The 22067-nt window shown below is 43.9% G+C and overlaps 3 protein-coding genes across 16 annotated transcripts in view; 2 read left to right on the top strand and 1 right to left on the bottom strand.

The window, feature by feature from the left end:
* LOC124949176 (fringe glycosyltransferase) overlaps nucleotides 1-1549 on the top strand; it is a gene marked incomplete at its 5' end in the record, with an annotated part of 29001 nt that extends 27452 nt beyond the window's left edge. Inside the window, one exon of the mRNA XM_047493840.1 lies at nucleotides 234-1549. Coding sequence (XP_047349796.1) covers nucleotides 234-291 — 58 coding nt within the window. The remainder of the gene's footprint in view (nucleotides 1-233) is intronic.
* The window catches only part of LOC124949333 (BICD family-like cargo adapter 1), a 69441-nt gene that overhangs the window by 9256 nt on the left and 38118 nt on the right, over nucleotides 1-22067 (bottom strand). The gene's annotated exons all lie outside the window — the stretch shown is intronic.
* The window catches only part of LOC124949329, a 54017-nt gene continuing 37182 nt past the window's right edge, over nucleotides 5233-22067 (top strand). Inside the window, exons 1-3 of one of the 14 annotated variants that reach the window (XM_047494231.1) lie at nucleotides 5234-7102; nucleotides 7827-8036; nucleotides 18744-18897. Coding sequence is in view for 10 of the 14 variants with exons in the window: in XM_047494239.1 (XP_047350195.1) it covers nucleotides 7000-7102 (103 nt within the window). In the remaining 4 variants the exon portion in view is untranslated. Of the gene's footprint in view, nucleotides 7103-7826; nucleotides 8037-15839; nucleotides 16176-18743; nucleotides 18898-22067 lie in introns of those variants that run through there. The other 13 variants (XM_047494236.1, XM_047494232.1, XM_047494229.1 and 10 more) reach the window with 13 other exon arrangements.

Below are 22067 nucleotides of genomic sequence, written 5' to 3'. Positions count from 1 at the left end.
GAGAGAGAGAGAGAGAGAGAGAGAGAGAAAGAGGTAGAAGGAAAGGTAACGGCATAAAGATGAGATTGCGCATGAGGCCGCTGCTACTTTTACAACTTTTAATTGACTTTATAATAATTACGCTATTTAAAACTTTTATGCCGTTATTTCCTTCCACTAGCAACGTTATCCTACAAAATTGTGAGCCCTTTATTTTTGCCAAATAAAAGATTTTCTTTATCTTTCCATTTCAGATTCAAATCTATCCATTGTCATCTCTTCCCACATCTACCGAATTGTCCGCACAGGTGATGATATCAGGGACGACGAGAATCGTTAATGAACGAAAGAAGAAACGTGGAAGGAAATTCGTTAACGAGAATGCGTATTTTCTGAATCAAATCCGATCTCGAATCGCTCGGATCTTTTTCCATCGATCGGTACGCGAGCCGATAACGAAATTAAGGCGATAAGATGTCCCCTTACTTCCTTGTATTTCTTGCCGTTCGTAATATTTCATATAGATAAGGAAGATGCCTTTAATTCTGGAAAGATTTGAACAATTTGTACATCAGTTTCGTCAGCTCCTTTGCACAAATAGTAATTATGATAAGAATGTAATTAGTCCTTTAATTCTTTCTAGACTCGCTTTAAGCATTTAATGGTAAACTTTAGTGAATTCTTGGTTTGTTCTTTTTAAGAAAAATATTAAGGATATCGACGTTTCATAAGATAAGTTTGGAATAGCAAATTGTAAAATTGTATAATACGATAATTAATCTCTTTCGCGAGAGTTAAAATTATCGAATATATATATATATATATATATATATCTATGTGTGTGTGTGTATGTGTGTGTGTAAGAAAGTTACATATCTTACGTTAAGAAAGCGAGAAAGATGTATTTAAAACGTATGAATCGAGAAATAACACGTTGTACATAATCATAAAATAGGCGGCAAATGACGTGCGCGTTTCTCGCGATCGAGAAACGAAATTATTTTACGCTAGTCCATCGCGATGAGAAGTTTGCTAATCGTTGACGCCTGCACGCGCGAGTATATTACAAAAGTGATACATATCTGTACATAACGAGTAAGAATCAATAGAGCGACGTCTTTAATATAGGTTCCTCTGCGACATATATGTTACTCTTTGACGGGACTTCGAAGCGACGAGCGTACGGTGTGCAATATTTGTGCGAATTATGGCAATTTGTATTATCTCTAATAGCAGTCACTTATAATCGGGACCAAAAGTTGAAAGCTTTTTCTTCTTCGTTTCGTTTTTTTTTTGTTTTTTTTCGTTTTTTTCTTTTCTTTTCTTTTTTTTTCCACCATTGTCATATTTCCTGTTCCGGATATTTTCTAATTTATTTGCACCTAACGCAAGCTGATCGAAATATAAAATTCTTACGAAACGTGATTCGTATAAGATGAAATCAGGTCGTATACGTAGTAGAAAATTTATGGTGGTGCTGGATACACGAAATGTAAGATACAACTACGTTGCGCAATGATGTTTTATATAAGCTGTACATAAATCAAATATGCTTTGTCGTTTTCATAGATGACCTTCGTAGATTTTCCTTTTCCGGCTGATTCTCATTTTCCAAGTACGAGACGCGATACGCAAGGGAAAAAAGAAATATAGCGCAGAATTGATTGGTCGAAGAGTTACCATCGGAAATCTACGCTCTCTCCATCTGTTGTCCTCAATAGCAACCGTATTGACAGTCGATAAAGTCGGAACCTGTTTCCGAGATAAAAGTATATCGCTATATTTAACGCGATACGCGAGCGTAAATCTATAAACGCGATTCGCTATCGCTCGAGATATGATTTTTATCGCTTTTGGTAATAGGCAGTGATTACCTATGGACGATAAAGTAATTTACCTTTGTAGGAATTTAGTATACGTCTTGTTTAGTAATTGATTACTCGATAGAACGATAAAACTATTATATCTCCGAGTCAAACGAATGGCTTGCGACGCAACTTTAAAATGCTATTCCAATATTATGTATCATAGAAATGATTAAGGATAGATTCACTTATCAACGGTGGATAAATTAACCGTATAGTCGACCATTAAGAATAAATGTAAAATTTATCTCATTGAAAAATTAATCGGATGCATTTTGAAAAAATTGTTCTTACGGGCGAAACGTCGTTTTGAAAAACGTTCAACGGCGACACTGCGCGATGGATGAAATGGACGGAAAAGGAGATAGTCCGTTATTCGGGTTGAAGCGAGAGGAATTGAATATTCGCATGTCGGATGTAGAAAATATATTTCATATCCCGTGACGCATATAAAGATTCTCAATTGGCAATCGTACGGGACCGTACTTTCAAAATTCTACTTTAGACTTATCTAGGCATCTTTCATAGCTTTTTTCGAGAAAAAGTACGAGTAAAGTTTTGCGAAGTAAGATGTTTACGGTACTTTTCGCCAAACGACTTTCACCCCTTTACTCCCGAAGAGCAATGTCCATTCGTTATTTCAAAGATCGACTACGATAGAAAACTTTTCCTTCGGGTATTTGACGCGCGCATATCTTCATTAGAGACGTATCTCCTTTTCCTCGTGGAAACTTCTTTTTTACGACTAATATTTATAGATCGCCCTCGATCTTAAGGGAAAATAAAATCATAAATATTTATTTAATGAAAACGATTAAACTTATTTCTTTATTTTCTTTTTCTCGATTCGTTCGAAGGAGGAGGAGGAACTCGCAAAACGAAATATCGATGACGTTCCGTAGAAAAGAGGACCATAGAAAAGAGGAGAAAAAAGAACTTAACCGTTGGAGTCAACGCCTAGAAAGTCTTGCCACCGAGCTGTAACATTGAAATTTAATAACCGACGTTCGTTCGTTCGTTCGTTCGTTCGTTCGTTCGTTCCATTTGACGTTTTCTCAATATCGACGGGCAAGCCTAGTGCCGTTCGAAATTACGAGCCGGACCGCGAATACCGCGGTTATTCCGGATAGCGAGAAGACAGCGAGAAGAAAAAAGAAGAATCCTCGCCGTCCGTCCGTGCGACAGGAATTTGGTCTTTACTATTTTTGGATCATCCAGTTATTAACGAAACTATGGAATTTCTTCGATCGTCGCGAAATTATAAAGAAATGATTTTTCTTCCCGAAGATTCCATTGAGGAGAAAAGTCGCGAGATACGGTCTGGTTCGTTGAATGACGTAAGAAAGCCAGAGGAGGATGGCGAATGGCGTGACGTAAGAGCAACATCGTGTCGCGAACGGCGAGCACCCTCGAATTCGAATGTTCCTCGTAACTCAATGCGAACGGCACAGCTGTTATGTTAATTAATTACACACATTCGACACGTAATAACATTTCGCTAGACAATTCATCGAGAAGCTTTCTCTTTCGTAGATCCTAGTCGTCAATCGACTAGGCAGAAAGGAAAATCTAAGAATTTCTTTTCGCTCGATCGTAAGATCTTATTGGAGCGTTCGAATTCTGGACGTTGGTCCGGCACTGGAAATGAAGAGGAGAGAGAGAGAGAGAGAGAGAGAGAGAGAGAGAGAGAGGCGGGGAGGCAGAGAATCGTATGTAGGTCGGAACGACGCTCGCAAGACCCGGTTTCGTTCTCATCTCGACCCTTTCTCCGAGGCTGCTTCGCCCCCAAAACCGAGCCTCCCTCTTTCTCCCGAATACGATATCTCTCCTCCTTGTCCACGTCATAATACTGGATATTCGCACTCTAACGAGTTTCGTCGTACCACTCCCTCCCTCTCTCTCTCTCTCCCTCCCTCCCTCCCTCTATTCTCTATTTTCGGTATCATATTAGCATATTGTACAAGTCGAGAAGAGCCTTTCGAGGGCAAGATAATATAACGTGTACTTTTCGCGTTACTTGTTACGCCTAACGAGGAAAATTCGTTAAGGACGAAAAGTCCTTTTGTTCGATAGAGCGATCAAAGGCGTCGCGTCTATGCGGCTAATGGCTTGCTCCTGATATCGTTCTCTCGATGACAAGTCGAGTTCGAATTTACAGGCGATTTCAGGTAAGCGACGCAGGTTTAACTAGTTAGACTACACGTACGTGGTAGTTAGGTAAGAGGAGGCAAACCTCGGAGAATCTCATTCCGCGATGCGGAGTGTGCGAAGGAAGACGAACGAGTTAAATTTGCGACGGAATAGGTGAGAACGTTTTCGTCCAAAGAGACGTTCTGAATATTCAACGCCACGGCAAACGTTTTCATTAGGTAGAAAGAGAGCTCGCGTAGCTTTTCTTCGTCACATCTCGTGGAATTACAGCGTACGTGTACGGGAACCGGATCATTACGGATCTTCGACGGATCTCGAATATTTCTCCTCACGCCTTTGAAATCTTCTCAAATGGAATTTTCAAGGAGTGTACACGTTTCGTTATCGCTCGCAAATCTGGTCGCAAATCGACTCGCAAATCGATTTGCACATCGATTCGCAATCACGAGCGATTTTTGTCACGGCCTCTAATCAGGCCGTCGAATTTCTGGAGCGTCGAAACGATCCTGGGCGAGGGACTACGGACAATGGCCCGACGGTTGCCTCGTTTCTTTCTCTTCTCGGCGCCTCACGCTCGCGCTCCTCCGGGAATAATAATCCCGAGAGAGAGAGAGAGAGAGGGGGGGGGGAGGAGATCCTTTCCGAGGAACTTTTCCTTCGCCGTTACTCTTTCGATGGTCGATAGTCTATATATATTTACGTCGGTTGTTATAAAAGGGTCGAGGAGCAATAACTTTGTACGATATTTTCAAATTCCGCGGGTAGCTTCTACTACAATGAAGCGCGTTATTCCTTTTAATCGTATAATAAACGTGCCTATCGCCGACAGCTGCGCCTTCGCAGCTTATTTAAGCGATGATAAAGGCTTTCGAGAAAGCCAAGTGTTTATCGTTCTCGGCGCATGCGCGTATCGTTATCGAGTCCTCAATTAGTCAATTAAGGAGAAACGCGCGTGATTTACGTTTCGTTCGTAACGAAAGGCAGGGTTTTCGATAATTTTTTCTATATTGGTTCCTAGTGGAGTTTGTCGTCAAACGGGAAGAAAGATATAGAGGAAAAGACTAGGTAACGTCTTTGGGCTCGCGCGCTCAACGGATTCGATTGTGCGTTCTCGTTGAGCGCGCCACGGCGGCGGCGGCGGCGGCGGCGGCGGCGGCGGTGGCAATGGTGGTGGGTCCTCGGATGGTGTAGTCTGCGCGCACTGATCGATATGGAGGGGCGGACGCAATCCAAGGACGCGCTCGGGGGCTGCCGCTGGTGTTTGTAGAGGTGGTCTTGCTGCTGCTGCTGCTGCTGCTGCTGCTGCTGCTGCTGCTGCTGCTAGTGGTGGTAGTGGTGGTGGTGGTGGTGGTCGTCGTGACTGCAGGGTACTGCGAGCTTGTGGGGACACGGAGCTAGGAACGGAACATCGTCGTGTCGGTGTATGTCGGTGATGCGTGCTAGTCGCGATGCTTCGACCGATACCTCTCTGGTGGGGATTTCTGCGAACGGAGGAGAAGCACGAAAGAGAGAGAGACGTAGACGACAGGGGAAACGCGAGAGCTGCCGAATAGCGTGCCGAGGGTTTATCAGTGCGAACCGCGACGTCGACGTGGAAACGTCGTTAACGGCGCCGCGCTATTTTCCGGGCCATCCCTCGTCCTCGCTTTAAAACTGGGTCAATCCTTCGTGCGCGAACCGACCGACCGACCGACCGACCGACCGACCGACCGACCGACCGACCGACCGACCGACCGACCGACCGACCGACCGACCGAACGAACGAACGAACGAACGAACGAACGAACGAACGAACGATTTTTATTATAAATCAATTCCCGCCACGCTTCTTTTTTTCTCTCCTCTTTACTTTTTGCTTTACTTTTATTCGTTTCCTCCTTTTTGAGCGCAATCATATCTTTCTTTTCTTTAATTGGGTACGAGAATCGTCACTTTCAAATATGAGCGTTTCTTATCGACGATACGACGTTTCCTTTAACCCCTGAGAAAATATATGTTTCTTTCTTTTCTATTCTTCTCTTTTTCAATTTTTCTCTTTTTTTATTTAGAAATCGACCCGTAGACAAGTGATTCGCATTTAATCGGAACGTAGGTATACGCGTGTATCGGTGGCCGCATCCCTGGCATTTGTCGTTCGATGGACCGCCGGGTCGCTCGTTCGCGATTCCGTAACCAGGTCAAGCGTGCTCTTTTCTTTGCTGACCTTCGTTATGCGAAATCAAGGATTCTTTTCATCCGCGCCGGATCATTTCTCGCATCTCGGTTCTAACGCATTCGCGTCACTTTTTATTTCGTCGTTCAAACTATTACAAGAATTTCTATATTGGTCTCTCTCCTAGAGTAACCGCGAATTGATCTTTGATCAAAGTCGACGACGAGTTTGGCCACGAGTTCTTTTAACGTAATTCAACTTAAAAGAAGAAAAGAAGAAAGTTTGAAGTACGCGTGACACGCGTTCGGAAACATTTTCTCAAGATGGAGAGCGTTCTCTTCATCGATCGACTCGAAAGACGTTCGAACGGCTTAGGAAAAAAATAACAGACTTTCTTCCCCTAGGGAAGCGATATACTTTTGGACGAACGACCATGTTTTCTTCTTTTTCTCTTCTTCTCTATTTCCCCTAGGGAAAAATACCATTTTCTCCTGGACCCTTTCGAAAACGATCCTTCTTCGCATGTTGGCGCGCATTTTTTATCGCGAGCTTTCCCTCTTTTTATCCATTCCGTTCGAGACCCTTTCTCCAAGTAGAACGATGTCTTTAGGTAGGCGACATCGGGTAAGGATAACGAGCAATCCAAAGAAGAATGCCCCTATATCGTATTCGCGGACTCCAAGATAAGCGAGTCTCAAAGATAATTGAGTGATCGTGGGGTAAGAGGAAAGAAGTGCGAAGAAAAGGGAAAATTCAAAGAGAAGAATAGGAGGGAAAGAAGAAGAAACCAGAGGAAGGGGAAGAGGGAGGAAAGAAAGAGTTTGACGTTCGTTAAGAGGTTTCGATAACGAAATGTCAGTTCGTGCCGAGATTCGTCGGAGCACGGCTCCTCCGTCTCTTCCTCGGTATAACGATATTGCGGAAGGTTGCGTCTGCAAATTTGTCGGTATTCCAGGTACTTGAAGCTCCTTCGTTTTTTCCTTCTTTTTCTTTCTTTTTCTCTCTTTCTTTTTGCCTTTTTTCATTCCCCACATTTGGACACATCTTTTTCGGAAAATACGAAAATTATTTCTATCTTTTATTCTCTATCGACGCGTTCATTGTCAGTCCGAAATATAATATCGCGATATTCTCGAGAAGAAAGAGAAAAATTCCGTTTGCTCCGAGTGAATTTCGATGAATCGCGCCTTTCGCACTTTAACGGAAAAACACGGTTGTAACCGTAAAAGATAATATTTTCGTTTGCCGATCGACGAGGAATCGATATTCGAGATGTTTTCTGGCTCCTCCTTAAAGTTTGCCTCGTACGTTTAAAGTACGTTTAAAGATCGGTCCTTCGGCGTCGCTTTACATTCTAAGCACCGAGATTCGGAGTTCCTTCCCTCGTCACGTCCTTGCTCTTTATATTCGTTCGTTTCTATGTCCTGGAAGGGACGGTCTTTGACGCTCCCTCTATAAGAATCGAAGAACGAACCGCCAATCGAATTTACGAGGCGACTAAACTTTTTCACTTCGCGCACGATATAAAACGGTATAAAAGAATAATTTTGATGAGTTTTCCATTTTTCATATCGCGAAGCGCAGAACGCTCAGTTGCGTAGAAATCGATAGGAGAAAATTATCTCTGATCCCGTAGACATAACGGTAATCCTTTCTCACTGGTTCCTGGCGTTTTTCAGTGTTCGGACGACGCTCCTGAAGCTCCCGGCTAGCGAAGAGCCGCTCTCACACGTCGGCCCTCGCTTTTTCATGCTGGCAATAAAATTAGAAGCGTCGATAACCTCGCGAAACTCTCTTTCGAGGCTTGCGCATCGAGTGGCGCGCAAATAACGCGGAAGAGCCAAAGAGTGTCCTCGATCGGAAGAGGGTGCAAGTACTCGGCATGAAGGGTGAGTGCGTTCATTTGTTTATTCCCATATCGCACGGCTCCGTGAAGCTTAACTAAAAATAGTCAAGCATACCGTCCAATCACCGTTCACACGGTTACGAAACTTTAACGATATATTATTGCGCGATTATGGGAATTCCAACGTTGGATTTCTCTATTCGGTATTACCCATTGGAATTTAAAAACGATCGAAACGATTTTTCTTCGTTTCCTGTTCGATCGGACCGACGCAAACCGACGCTAATTACGTAGCGCATAAACCAGTCTTCAATTTATCATACGTCATTAATCAAGGCGTAAGCTGCAACATCGAACGGAGCTTTCGCTCTATTAGCCTGTCGATTCGCAGTTATGTCGCGCGTTATTAATTGAAAACGAGAGCGAACTCGTGAGCCGTTCTCCACAAAGGGATGAACAATGTGGACGAGCTGGTGTACACGGCGGAGCTTCCCGTACGAAGGATCTGTCTAGCTGAAAAATGGAGCTTTCCTCGTTTATCCAAAGCCTCGTGGAAAACATTTCTCAGTCGATCCTTTCCTTTTTCCGATCGATCTGGATTCCTTAATTATTATTTGGATAAAAGAGAGAATCAGATATGTGAGATTTTAAAGAAATCTTTACGATTTGGTGTATCGTGCGAGTTAGCCGACTGTCAGGCGCACCTTTCAATCTCTTTACCTTGCGTCTTCGTTCATAGAGTCGACGGTTCCATTAAGAAATTGTACCAAGAGGATAACGCGTCGCGATACTACCATACTACTTTTTTCTTAGTACCGATGCTACTAACTATTTTTTTTTCTTTTCTTTCTTTCTTTCTTTCTTTCTTTCTTTTCTTCATTCGCGAACATTACGCATGTCGTACGGCGAAATGGAACTAGAAAAACGAGAGGGAAGGTGGCGCAGGCGTCCGGAAAAAAGGTGGAAAAATTCTTTCTACGTTTGCGAGAGCGATATAAAAGTGTAGTCCCGTTGCTCGTCCTACACTTTAATTACGTTTCCTTGGTAGCGGGTCGCGCGTTTCGGCACGACTCGCGAGGCCGGCGCCAGTGTCGGCGCGGTCGTACTCTACGCAAATATTTGTCTCGTCGACCTTAATGGACGACGGCGATATTTAAGTGGAAAAAGAATGGCCGTGTACGAATTCGCGAATGTCCTTTCTTCTCTCGCTCCACCTTCTCTTTTTCTTCTTCCTCACCTTTTCAACCGAATTCCCTAATTTCCCTTACAAATACCGCTCTTAAATACCGATCTTTCGCGATAAATCATAATTATCCTGGTTGCTATTAGTACGAAATAATCCCCTTTCGTTCATCGATCACAATTTCGAAGCCGATGAATCCTCGTTAAAACTACCTTCATAGGGTTCATTTTTTGCGTCGAGTTTCCACGGTATTATCACTTGAATCAGTTTTCTATTATTTATAATGGTTCTCTTCCAATTCATTACATTTTTTTCCCGTCGTTCTTTTCTATCCCCAAACAATGGTTACGACGAATACAAATTTCCCTTTCGTTCCTCACGATTATTCGCGAGCTATTATTCGGAAATATTAACGAAAAATGTAACGCTCCAGGCGTTTGTTACGATTGGTTAAAAACAAATAGAATTGGAATAGGGAGAAATCGGAGAGGGTAATTAGCGCCGCATTATTCTGTACTACGAGTACTTGAGACCGTCTACTTCTCCCTCTCGACGACATTTACAATGTCGTCGACGGTCGAAAGGGTCGGTACCTTTACACGCGAGTTAACAAGATTTTTGAGATTTTCGAGCGCTTCGAATCCTTTCGAGTATTTATTTTCGAGGGAAAAAAACGATTCAATGTCTCCTCAAGCCCTTTCTTCTTCTTCTTCTTCTTCTTCTTCTGCTTCTTCTTCTTCTGCTTCTTCCTCTCGTTCGGGGCGAAATGAAACTGGCCGGCGGTGTTTAAGGGATTTTAACGCGATTAAGCGTAACCTCTTTCGGCCCAGTTTTCAACTATTATCGCAGCGTTAAAGCTAATCACCGTGGCTGGCGCACGCACCAACTTTCTTTATTAATTATTTTCGATCCGGAATCATTTTATTTAGAAACGTACGATAATCGACGCTTCAATTACGATAAGCTTTCTACCTTGATCAAAGTTGGACGCGCAACAATAGGATATTTCCATTAACGAGACTTTTCGATCGCGTTTCTTTTTCCTAGTTCTTCCTAAGTACATCCTATACGCTTACCCTCGCTAAACTAGTTTTGCTTGCTTGTTAATGGGGGCTTAAAAAAAAAAAAGTCTATAGTAGCGATCCAAATTTTTACGCAAAAAATCGTCGTTTCGTCGAGAGGATCGGTTGATAAAGACCGATCTCACATAGAACGGATTCGCTAACGGCCGGATAATCAATCGCGCTTACTCGCGCGAAAGAAAAAGATACGTAAAGGACGTATTTGAGTTATTTTTAACAAAGCTCTTTCGAGCCTTTGGAAAATCGAACGGCTCTCGACTATAGTTCTTTAGAGTTCGATAGAGGTGGCCGAACCAGTCCAGAAGACGTTTATTAAAGTCCATTCTCAAACTGCGCTGCCAGAGTTTTACCTTATAGATAGTTTTTCGCGAATAAGAGCAACGATGCGTATCTATACGGGTAGATGGATAAGTTGGTGGAAGAGCATAAAGAAAATAGTTGCTCGAAGAAAAGTTTTCTTTGCGGTTTGAAGAACGTTGGCTCTATTACGAAGAGAGAGAGAGAGAGAGAGAGAGAGAGAGAAGAGCGCTCCGATGAAAGGAAAGAAATGGAGAAAAAGAAGGGTTGACGTGGACCAAGCTGGAAAGTATGTAAGTGGGAAAGTAAGACGAGCACGGATGAGAAAAGTAAAAAAGGTACTAGAGAAAGAGAAGTACTATGGAAAAAAAAAAGAAGAAAAAAAAAAGAGAAGAAGAGAAAAAAATTGACAAAGGACAAAGACGGGAAAAGCAAATAGATAAAAAGCAGACGCGAGAGACGAATCTTGCGAAAGGCGGATTGCCTCTCGAGATTTCAAAGGCTATCGGTGCAATTCTTTAGTTCGATCTTCCATTATTTTCATTAGGCCGTGTAATCAATGCGTCGATTATTCGCCGGACAAAACAGATCGATGAATCTGGACGCAATCCAGACGTTGGTGGTCCACCGTGATAGTACCTTTTTAATCTCGCGGCGAAACGAGCGGACCGATAGGCGTATCAATGTCGTTTATTCGTAAAGAGAGGAAAAAACAAACTACCTATCGCAATTTCGTTCCGTCGGGAATTGCCGTTGGGAATGCACGCCGCATGATATTTGTCGAATGACGGAAACGAATGCGAATCGTTTCGTAATCGTAAATACTATCCTCGTTTACGATCATTTTTACGTGCATCTAATGGAAGTTTCCTTGAAAAAGAGCTTCGCGCGGAGCGATAACTTATTAAAGGAAATTTTGCGGAAAATTATAAAATAGAAAAGGTTTGAATTTTTTGGGCTCGTTCGAGAGAAATCGGGCTCCGAACGTTTTAAGGCTTTTATTCGACTCGACTCGAAGAGATCGAAATGGTGTTAAGACGATATTTTAAGATCGCGAGGTAGGAATTTTCGCTGCTCGACGAAGCGGTTTGTCGACCGGGGAAACGTTGAGAGAGGGAGAAAGCATTCTTCTGCGGAACAAATTGGCTGCGGTCGGAGGGAGCAATAGTCGCGTCGACAAATAGGGGCTGTTTACTTATGTAGGTCGACAAACAAAATAGGTGTCGCGCTTAGCTAGCGTTAGTTCGTTCGACGAGGTAACGCTAGCTAGGAGGGGGTTGGGGGACGGGCTAGTAGAAAAGACGGTACCAGACGGCGGACGGACGGCAACGTCGACGTGTAGAGCGAATAGTAGGAGAAATAGTAGGAGAGGTGTCTTTGCGAGCACGTAGTAAAGCGAGTCGATCGCTCGAGTGTATAAGCTCGGATCCATAAGTCATGAGGTTGAACGCGTTCAACCGCCTTTCCGACGCGAGGAACAACCTCGCCGGGATACAACACGGAGGAGTAGAAGCCGTCTAGTGTAGAGGTGTTTGCTCGAGACTCAGCCGAGCGCCGTTATCGGTTACCGGTTTAGTCTCCTACACCTATATCTCTCATACTCTGCTCTTCCTTCCTTTTTATTCCTATCTAAGCCTCTCTCTCTCTCTCTCTCTCTCTCTTCCTTTTTTACATTCTTTTTAAAGTCATTTTCCTAATCCACCCAAAAGAAGACACACTCTCCTTGATCGATCGGATACGTTTGTTTAAATATCGTAGGCGTGCTCCTACGATCGATAAAGGATGTTTCGTTGGGATATGCGGTAGGTCCTGCGGTCTGTTCGAGAATCAACCACTGTTTCGGTGGTAGAGCTTTGGTCGGCGGTTCGGACGCCTCGCTTCGGACCTTTCGCCGATCGAGAAACCGATCAAGATCATCCGCAAGATCATCGATTCGAAATCATCGATATTGCTACGGTATCATATTATTCCCCTCTTTCTCCCTCCCCCCCCCTCTCTCTCTCTCTCTCTCTCTCTCCTTGTCTCCCTTTGAAAGGGGAGGAAAAATACGTTTATACGTGTAACGCTATCGCGTCTCGTACGCATACCTATATATCCGTTTACGAGAAACGAGCCACTACAAAGGATCGATCGGTCGTTTGCGCGAAAAACGTGCTTTTGTAACTTCCACAAACGCTCTCGCTTTGAAACGAGTATCGTTCGTCGTTCTCCGGACGCATACCTTCTCCTTCTGAATTTCTCGAAACGGCCCTTTCGTCGGAGCGGACCCCTTTGTAAGCGTTATCGATCGACGAACGAAGAAACGTCAAACGCATAAGTGGCGCATTTCAAAGACTTGCATCTACCAGCTTGGAATTTGTTCTAAGAATCGTTCATCTCGTTGTTACTTCATTTTTTTAAGTCACCAAGTAAACACGATATATGGATATATTTTACGAAAAGAAATCGTTCGAGTATTTCGGTATTCGACGAGTATCGATGTATACACGATTCCCGTCGGCGTTGCGTCTCTCTGTTTACTCTTCCAATAAATATCGTCTACGTGCGATTCGCCAATCGAGAGCACACCTTCTCTCTCTCTCTCTCTCTGGGGCAGAGTCCCGCATCATCGTAGTTCTTTATAGGTTGTCGTCTGTGCGTAAGCTCAACAAAGTTTACCGATCGTCACGCTCGTTAAATATTATTGTCTACCTCGTTCGTCGATCAGGAGCATTCACTTTTATTCTCGAATAATTAATCGATCGAAATAATGGAATTAAAAGTCGAGAGTTTCGACTCGTATATATACGCACTATATATACGCACGGAAAGGAAAAAAAAAAAAAAAAAAAAAAAAAGAAAATAAGAAAGGAGAATAACAATTAGGAGCTTCTTTAGCTCCTCGGGGCTGATGAAAAGTTTCGGAATCCTGTGTCACAGGTCGGCGCTTATTCAAGCGCTTATTCAAGGAGGATTGCACCCAGGAGTCTAATAAACGAGCTAGCAGCCCCTACGATTCGTGCAGGTAACGTAATATCGGGGGAACGTGCTCGTAAATCCAACGCACGCAGGATCGGCGAAGATAGCGTTATCGGACGGTAAACGTTGAAGTAGGGTGGTATTAGGGGTGGCCTGCGATCTAATCGAGAGAGCCGCTCGTTGACCGAGGACGTCGGTAGTCGACCGAACGATCCCTTTTCTAGGTTAGCTTCGAACGTGCGTTGGCATGGCAGGGATGCCTGAGAACGACGGGCATACCGTTGCCCGACGTATCGACTGTTCCGACTAGTTCGAGCGTGAACGAGTCTCCAGGAGAACCGAACCGTATAGAGGAGAGGCTGGACTAAATTTATTACAGCGAATCCATCCGACGACCTCGATACTAGGAGCCATAGGATGGATAAAGATCGATCGCACGTTCTTTTTTCTTTTGTTCCCTTTTCGTTTTTCTTTCTTTCTTTCTTTCTTCCTCGACCGTGTCGCAGATTCTTATTTAATTATTCTTTGTTTTAAATCTACCGCTCGAAAGTAAAGAAAAAGCAAAAAGAAAAACGCCCTCCTACGTGGAGGATCTCAGAGGATAGGTAAAACACGCCGTTGGCTATCGATACGCCAAAAATAATCGAATTTTCTTTTCTATGCTACAGCGAATGAGCCATTTGGAGATTTGATAACGTTCTCGCGTGCGAATGCCGAAAGATATAAATTCTTCTCACAAGTATTCCTATATCTCTATAGGATAACGTCGATCGAGCGTTTTCATCTCGATTCGTCTTACTCGACGAATCTCCTCGACTAATTCATTACAGTAGCTAATCATAGATGCGCGATCGGAGCAAACGAAATTTGCGAGCGAAGGTTTAGATAACGAGCGAGGGAGATCGGTCACGACTAGCTAGCTAAAGCTTCGAACGGTTCAACGAGGAGAGGAGGATCGAGAGTTAGCTGACTGTTCGGCCGTGCACCTTCGATAACGGCTACGTCAGCGTCCCTTTGTTAAGAACAACTTTTATTCGAGCCATGATTTTCCAACGTACGGAAGTTCTGGTCGAGGGTAGAAAAGGTCTACCCGAGAGAGAGAGAGAGAGAGAGAGAGAGAGAGAGAGAGAGGGAGGGAGGGAGGGAGACGAGGGACGGAAGGAAGGGATGGGAAAATGACGTTCTTGCCGATCGATTTAGTTTCATACAATTTTTTGCGATAAAACCAAACTTTGTCCGACTATCGAGGACCGTAAAAATTCGTTGATTTCATCACACCATTCAAACGAATTCGGTGGAGGATAGCGAGTTAGCTACTCGCGAGTCAACTCACGAGTATGATCGCTCGATTAAATGCGAAAAAGAGGGAGAAACGAAACGTTTGCCGTGTCTTTTAATACGCGCCTTAATAAGGTCTCTCATGGCAGCATTTTAATTACACTCGTCGCTGCCGTCGTCATTGCGATATTCAAAGCGAGTCGGGCAACGATATAAAAAAGATGCGAGCAAAACCGTGGACGACAAGGAGCGTTGGAAATAATTTTACAAAATAAAGATAATATCTTAGACGGTAATGTCATTAACTCTTAACATTTTCATCCATTGAGAGTAGGGGGAGAATTTCCTTTTTTTCCCGCCCCCCCAAGTATTATCCTTAAGATGCATGATCCGACGCGGGTACGACAGAGGGCGGCCGACAAAGAAACTGCAGAGAAAGAGAGAGAGAGAGAGAGAGAGAAAATGTTGCAAAAGAAAAAAGTTAAGAGAGGGCTAATTCAGATGAAGATCGTTAAAAGGGCTCGATTCTTTGTCCGTTTGTTCCGAAAACCTTTTTCCCCCTTGTCTTTCTTCTCGTTGCCGTTTTACGATCTCTTACAAGATCGCCTCGAATTTTAATTAAAGTTCGGTTAAGCCACAAGACGTTTCTTTTCTCTTTACTTCAAGTACTCTTTCCTTTTCCTCGCTACTCATTCGTTTTCAGGGGCAGCGTGTCTCGAATCTTGGGACCGGCGTTGCCGGCAGAATCGTCGGGCAACGGCACGTAAAATGGAATTAGGAGAAAAGGTCGAGATGCGAAGGCATCTACTTACGGACTCTCTCTCTCTCTCTCTCTCTCTCTCTCTCTCTCTCTCTCTCTCTCTCTCTCCTTTTTCTTTTTCTCATATTTTCTTACATTTTTATCTTGGATTTCGCCCAGGAAAGGAAATTTTTCCTTTATTCCATTTGTTTCTTTAACCCGATCTATATGGTTTTAATATTACAATATATATTATTAAATTTTCTCTCTTACGGATAAAGGTGCTCTTATCGAGAGCTACTCGGAAACTTTGGATACGCGATTCTAAACTCTTGATCATTGTTCCAAAGTTCGCAACTGTAATCGTGAATTTGATTTGATTCGATTCATATTCCTAAGTACGTAGATATTTGCGATAACAAAGTTTCACGGGATGTTCTCGATTTTAAATAACGATAATAACGAGTTGCGTGCACGACGGACGAGTTTGACGAATAAGAGAGGAGGACGATAAGGGCAAGGAGAAGGGCAAGGAAAAGAAAGCCGATCATCGAGGGATCGCAATCACCGACGGCAGAGCAGCTGAATAGAAGGAGACGAATAGTCGATAGGAGAGCTAGTCGAGATGAAAGATATTGCCCGAAGGTTGGTGAACTCTAGCGAGCTTCGAAGCATAGCTCTCTCGCAGCAGAGTTTTATTTTACCAAGCCAAGGAAACGTTCGGCCAGTCGATCTATCTATCTTTTCTTTTTCATTTCGATGAATGTTTCTATGAGACAACGACGATCGAACCTACTTTCTTTCTTCTCCTTTATCGTTCGATTCGTCGATCGTCACGAACGATGTAACACTTGTTAGGATCGTGGGTAATGGACGAAAAAGGTGGCGAAGACAGGACACGAACGATCGAGCTAGAAAAGTTTTCGAGAGTTTTCCAGACAAAAATTCACGCGGAGGGGGGGGGGGAGAGGGAAGGAAAGAAAAAACAAAAAGAACGAGCGTATCTTAGGAGAAATCTTTCCGGGCCTTTTCCGATCATCGTTTATCTCGGATTTCTACTCACGGACTTGTTTCTTCCATTCGTTTCTGTCCGGAAATTTCTTTGAAAATCGGAAGGACGAAGGCGAGATCAAGAGGAAGAAAAGTTTGTTGGAACGGAAGAAACAGTTTGTACAGATTGAGAAGACGCGCTTTCTTTCGAGCTCATCCGGGATAATGTTTCGCTTCGACGAAGCTTTATCGTAAAGACACTTTTGGCCCACCTGCCTTTATCGCCAAAGAGTAGTGTCGGCTCGAATTTTATTTCTGTTTTTCTTCTCTCCTCCCACCCCCCCCTCCCATCCCTCTCTCTCTCTCTCTCTCTCTCTCTCTCTCTCTCGTTTCCTTGATAGTTTTCAAACGTTCTTGTAATAATCGAACCTTAGAGCCGCTGAAACACGATCGTTTACTTTATAGTTATCTTTTTTCCATAGAGTTAGGAAAAGAAAGAAAAGTGACAGAGCGCATCGGTCGTCATCGAGAAACTTTGCGAGGCCCGTTGAAAGCATGGAAAATCTTGTCGACTTGTTCTTGCTCTGAAAGGAAATCGTAGTTTCGCGAGGAATTGTTCCAAGAAGATCTACGAGCGGAGTCGTCGTCCTACTTACTTTTCACATCCCAGAACGTATCGTTCGGGGCTACTTATCGGCTCGCTTTTCCATCTCCCCTTTCGCGATCTCCGTCGTTTTTTACGAAACTTTTTTCCGAACGATCGGCCGATATCGAATCGACGCGCGAAAAGGCACGCGCATTGAAACGCATTAGAAAGTAATATAACGCGTACATTAGAAAACGATATAAAACATATCGTTCTAAAATCTGTCAGCATTTCGAGCGTCGCGTTCGAGAGCGCGATGCGAGCGTCAACTAGACAAATGGAACGCTAATGTCTCCTACCTTGTAATAATCAAAGTTTCTGTCTCATTAATTATTGCGCCAGGGTGTATTTATCATAGCTCTCGTAGGAAACTGTCGTACGACGTAGCTCGTCCTAATTGAACCGAATCGAGCGCAATTTTAATTTAAACAAATTATTACCCGCGAAATATTTATCGAATATTTAGTTTTTCTTACCAAAGGAAAAGACAGACGTCGAACTAATCCAACTATCGATCGCTTTTTTCGGATAAATTTTAAAGGCGCGTCATTTCCTGACGTCTGATCATGTAATATATTCATGGCGTATAAGCGTAATGTCGTTCGACGACGATACGCTGTCGTTCTTGTTTGTTTGCATTTTTGTCTTTCCCCTTTCTTCCCTTTTCTCCTGAAACGTCGAGCGAGCGAAAAGGGGGAAGGAGCGAAAAGCGAGAAAGATCGACGCGAATTCACGCCCGTCAGACTTTTATCGCGGTGAATTAATGCAAATGACGTATTTACTTCGATCAATAACAAGGAGAGTCGGCGAGCCGAGCGGCTTAAAGTCATTATAAGTTCGATAAAGTTCCTTTCCTATCCTATCCTATCCTCTATCCTTTCGGACTCCACGCAGGAACTGAATAATAATTCGAGATATCCTTCTCGGCGTTGCACCTCGGAGCTAGCTCACCTACCGAGTTGCACGGCCAACTTTCGCCCCGGGCGCAGCCCTTTGAATTTGCTCTATTTATCCTAGTCTTTATGCAAATCTCCTCTCTCCTCTTAATTCTTAGACGACGAGTTAGCCGTAGTAACCCGTAGGGGCATAATCGCCATTCGCAGCTTCGCAATTAGGTCGCGGTATTGGTTAAAAGTATTGGTGTAACATTCATAATAGGATCGATATCCGAGCCACGTCACCGATCTTCGATATGCCGATCGTCGAGCAGCGATACCCAGCGAATTCGTGGAATCGTTTAATCATCGACACTTTCAATTACCGTCCTCGATGGCTTTTAATAATCGTTGCCAGGAGGGGCGACTCGATGGGCAACGATAAATCCCCAGTCGCTTATACGAATCTAGCGGAAAATAGCGGATGCGCCGCTCGATCCTCCATGGAATCGAAAGATCGTAATATATCTCGTAGAAACGTCGACGTTGCGGCTCTTTCTCTTTCTCATTCTCTTTCTCTCGCTTCGACTCTCGTAGAAAAATAGCCTTTTCGTTGAAGGAAAGGGAAGAAGATTTCGTTCCCGTCCACCTTGCCCTTCCACCCTTCGTTCCACCGACGATTCGTTTTCTTTCCTATTACAGGTTGAGAAAGGCGCGTCCTGAAAATCCTCAATAATAAAGAAGAAGAAGAAGAAGAAGAAGAAGAAGAAGAAGAAGAAGAAGAAGAAGAAGAGGAAGAAGAGGAAGGAGTCGTAGACGTCACGAGTTGTCGGTTTTCACGGACGCGATGTGTCTGGTAGGCGTTCTTTTCCTTTCCTTCTTGCTCTCTCTTTCTCTCTCTCTCTCCCCCTCCCTCTTACCTTTTCGCATGGAATCGAAAGGAGGATATTTTTCTTTGACGTTGCGGGCTTGTGTCGCGAACGAGGACGCAGCTAGGACAGAGGGTGCGCTGGTTGCGCTAGTACAACGGCCCGTATCTAGGTCGCCGTGTCGGTGGCACCGTTTTATCCTCTCTCCCTCTCTCGGCACTCCTCTCGGCACTCCTCTCAAAGCCGCGCGTTTACGAGCACGCTCGGAAAATCTCCATCCGCAGGGTTGCAGGCGCATGCTCTTAAACCAAATTTCAATCGGTATGGATCCTCGTCACGTCCGATTTTGATGGTCCCGGCATCCTGCCGAGTCCCGGCGTCGTCTTAAAGTCGCAGAAGCAAAGCGATAAATCGACTAGGACATAGAAAAATAGAAAGGTCGAAAGTTTAAGAGCGTAATCGGGCAAACACGGGTGTATATCTCCGAGCGACAGTCTAAGGGAAAAGTCGCATGGCCGCTTCTCGATCGTTCGAGAAAGTTCTATGCAATGGTATATGCGTTCCTTTTCACGATGGCAGGAAGCGCGTAACGAACACCGAGGACTCCAATGGAGTTGAATCGAACGTTCAAATTCTTGGCGAAGGATTCCAAAAGGGAAAATCGACTGCAAACGAATCGAGAGAAACTTTTTCCTTCGGCAAATCGCGTCGGTCGCGTTAAACCTTCTCTCTAATGTTTCCCCTCGCAATACTTCCTTTTGCTCTTTGTTTTCCCTTGTCCTTTTATTTATCCTCGGGGAAGCTTTACAAGGGAAAGCTAGAAAATTTCTATTTTTTCCCCGACTTTGTTTTCAACGTCAAACTATTTATTATTACTTTCCTCCGTTTTTGCCTTCCATCGATATTAATCAAGGGACAATGAAGCTACCGATACCTCGCGAAATCGTAGATGATCGGTGAATGGTTCCTCGATAGACACGGATAGATCGGTCGGTATTTGCGACGAGGGTGGACACGAAAGCTATCGTGAAACAGCACGCTCGCGTACGAACTCGCGATATTCCATGCGCTTATCGATCGATCGGCACTTCCTCCGTTCGATCGGTTCTAAGAACGCGCAATGACGTTGGTTTTACGGTTAAAACCGTACGTACGGCTACGATCAGGAGCCAAGGCGAGACGGTACCTTCCTTACACGGTGCCCGAGCAGCGCGGTATGGATTCGCCCGTAGCACGTTACGAGCGTATCGTGCGTATCTACGCAACCTCCGATGGAATATACTACGTTTATTCGTATATGTATATATATATATATATATCGTTTTACATATTTTTTGACGGACTACGCGATCGATAATAACAATAATAATAATTTTGGAAGTATCGAATAGGTGCAAGTAGCAGGAGCGTGAATATGGTCAGACAGGCAACCGCTAATGCTCCGGCCGTAGTTGGCAGAGCTCTCGTTGCCAGACGAATCCATACTCTTTTACGAGCATCGCAGTTACCTCGAGTAGTTACGATCATTATACTCGGCCGTCGTTGGACTTTCTTCCTTCTGTCACGTGATCCGGCCTTTTTTTCGCTCGGTCTTGCGTGTAAAAGCGATAAAACTGGAAGTAGCTTTCACGCGACGCAATGCGATATCGATCGTGTATATACTTTCAGAACCCATAGACCGGCTGTATATTAAATATTTACCGAAAATGTTGACAAGTAGCTGGGTAAACTAGCAAATTGTGTTATAGAAAGTGTACGAGTAATCTTTCTCCATCTTGGCCAATGGCACCGATCAAGCTACGTAGAGCGATCTATTATCGAGAACAAACTTACTTCCTCGTATTCGTTCGTCATTTAATACAGGCGGAAACCTCCGCGGAGAGGAGGAAAGAATTTACGAGATGCGAGTTTAGTCGATCGTCCTTTTTTACGTGTTTATACGAGGACGAAAATAGAAAGATTCGAAAGGACGCTTTTATCGGGATCGGGAGTTCGACGGTCCGTTAACGTTGCGACTATCTGAGAAGTCCGGGAAATAACAAAAGATTCGAGAACATTGTCAGGAACGTTGTCTCGTTGGAAGGAAGCCTGTTTGTTTCTTTCAAAGGATCCTATCGCGACTCGTCCATCTCGATGAATCGGTCGGTACTTTGGGTAGACGCTTTTTTGGCAGATGAAATAATGGCCAAAAGGTGTTGCGATTCGATCCAATATCCGATAATATAGGGAAAAATAGTCCTTAAAGCGAACTATCCCGAGGAAAATGCGAACGTATGTAAAACGCGAGGTCGAGCTTACCGCGGTTAACGATTTTCCTCAAACGACGTTGGCATTCGTCGTTGCAAAATGCCAATGCATTTGCAATGCGAAAAAAGTGACGTTTCTTGGAGTCGTATTAAGTCATTAGCGCCGCGCCGCCGCGGCGCGTCGGTACGGCGACATTGTTAATTCATTTTTTTCTCTCCTCCATAGACGCCGTAGTAGAATTGAGTTTTTCGATTCCGCCAGTTCCCTTACTTTTCTTTCGTTCAGCGAAATATACGCTCTCGCGTCCATTATTATCGTCCAATGTACAAAGAAACAAAGTGTATAGGCGAGTGGAACGAGGCTGATGGGACAAGACCCTGTAAAAACATATTCTTAGCCCATTGAAAATTGATCAATGGCTTTCTTGTCGGCGTTAACGAGCAAAAATGTTCTTTAAAGCAGTTTTCTTTGCTCTGTTTTCCTTTTTTCTCTTTTTGTTTCTTTTTTTTTTGTTTTTTTTTTTTTGTTTTTTTTTTTCTTTCGCAAAACGAAGATCCAAGAGATTCAAAATAATGGATAGCCGCGTGGTTTGCGGATTTGAATGATTTTCGTCGTATCTCCGAAACGCGAAGGAACGAAGGAAACGAACGATCGAGCGAGGAAAATGGTCTGCTGGGAACCGTAGGAAAGTTTTCGCGAGCTTTTTGGCAAAGCCAAGAGGAGACTATTTCGGGAACGTATTTTACGTGCATGTATTCCCGCTGGAAAACGTTTAGCGATGCACCAAGGACCTTCCCGTCCTTCCTCGTTCCTCTTCTTTCGCAGCCCGTGCGGTCCGTTTAAGCGCTCTCTCGTGCACTAAAATACGGGTTCTCTCTTTGCCTCGAAAGCTTTACCTATCCGTTGCCCA

Source organism: Vespa velutina, chromosome 5 (assembly GCF_912470025.1).
Source record: "Vespa velutina chromosome 5, iVesVel2.1, whole genome shotgun sequence".
Classification (NCBI taxonomy): Eukaryota; Metazoa; Arthropoda; class Insecta; order Hymenoptera; family Vespidae; genus Vespa; species Vespa velutina.
This window is presented reverse-complemented; position numbering and strand designations above follow the sequence as displayed.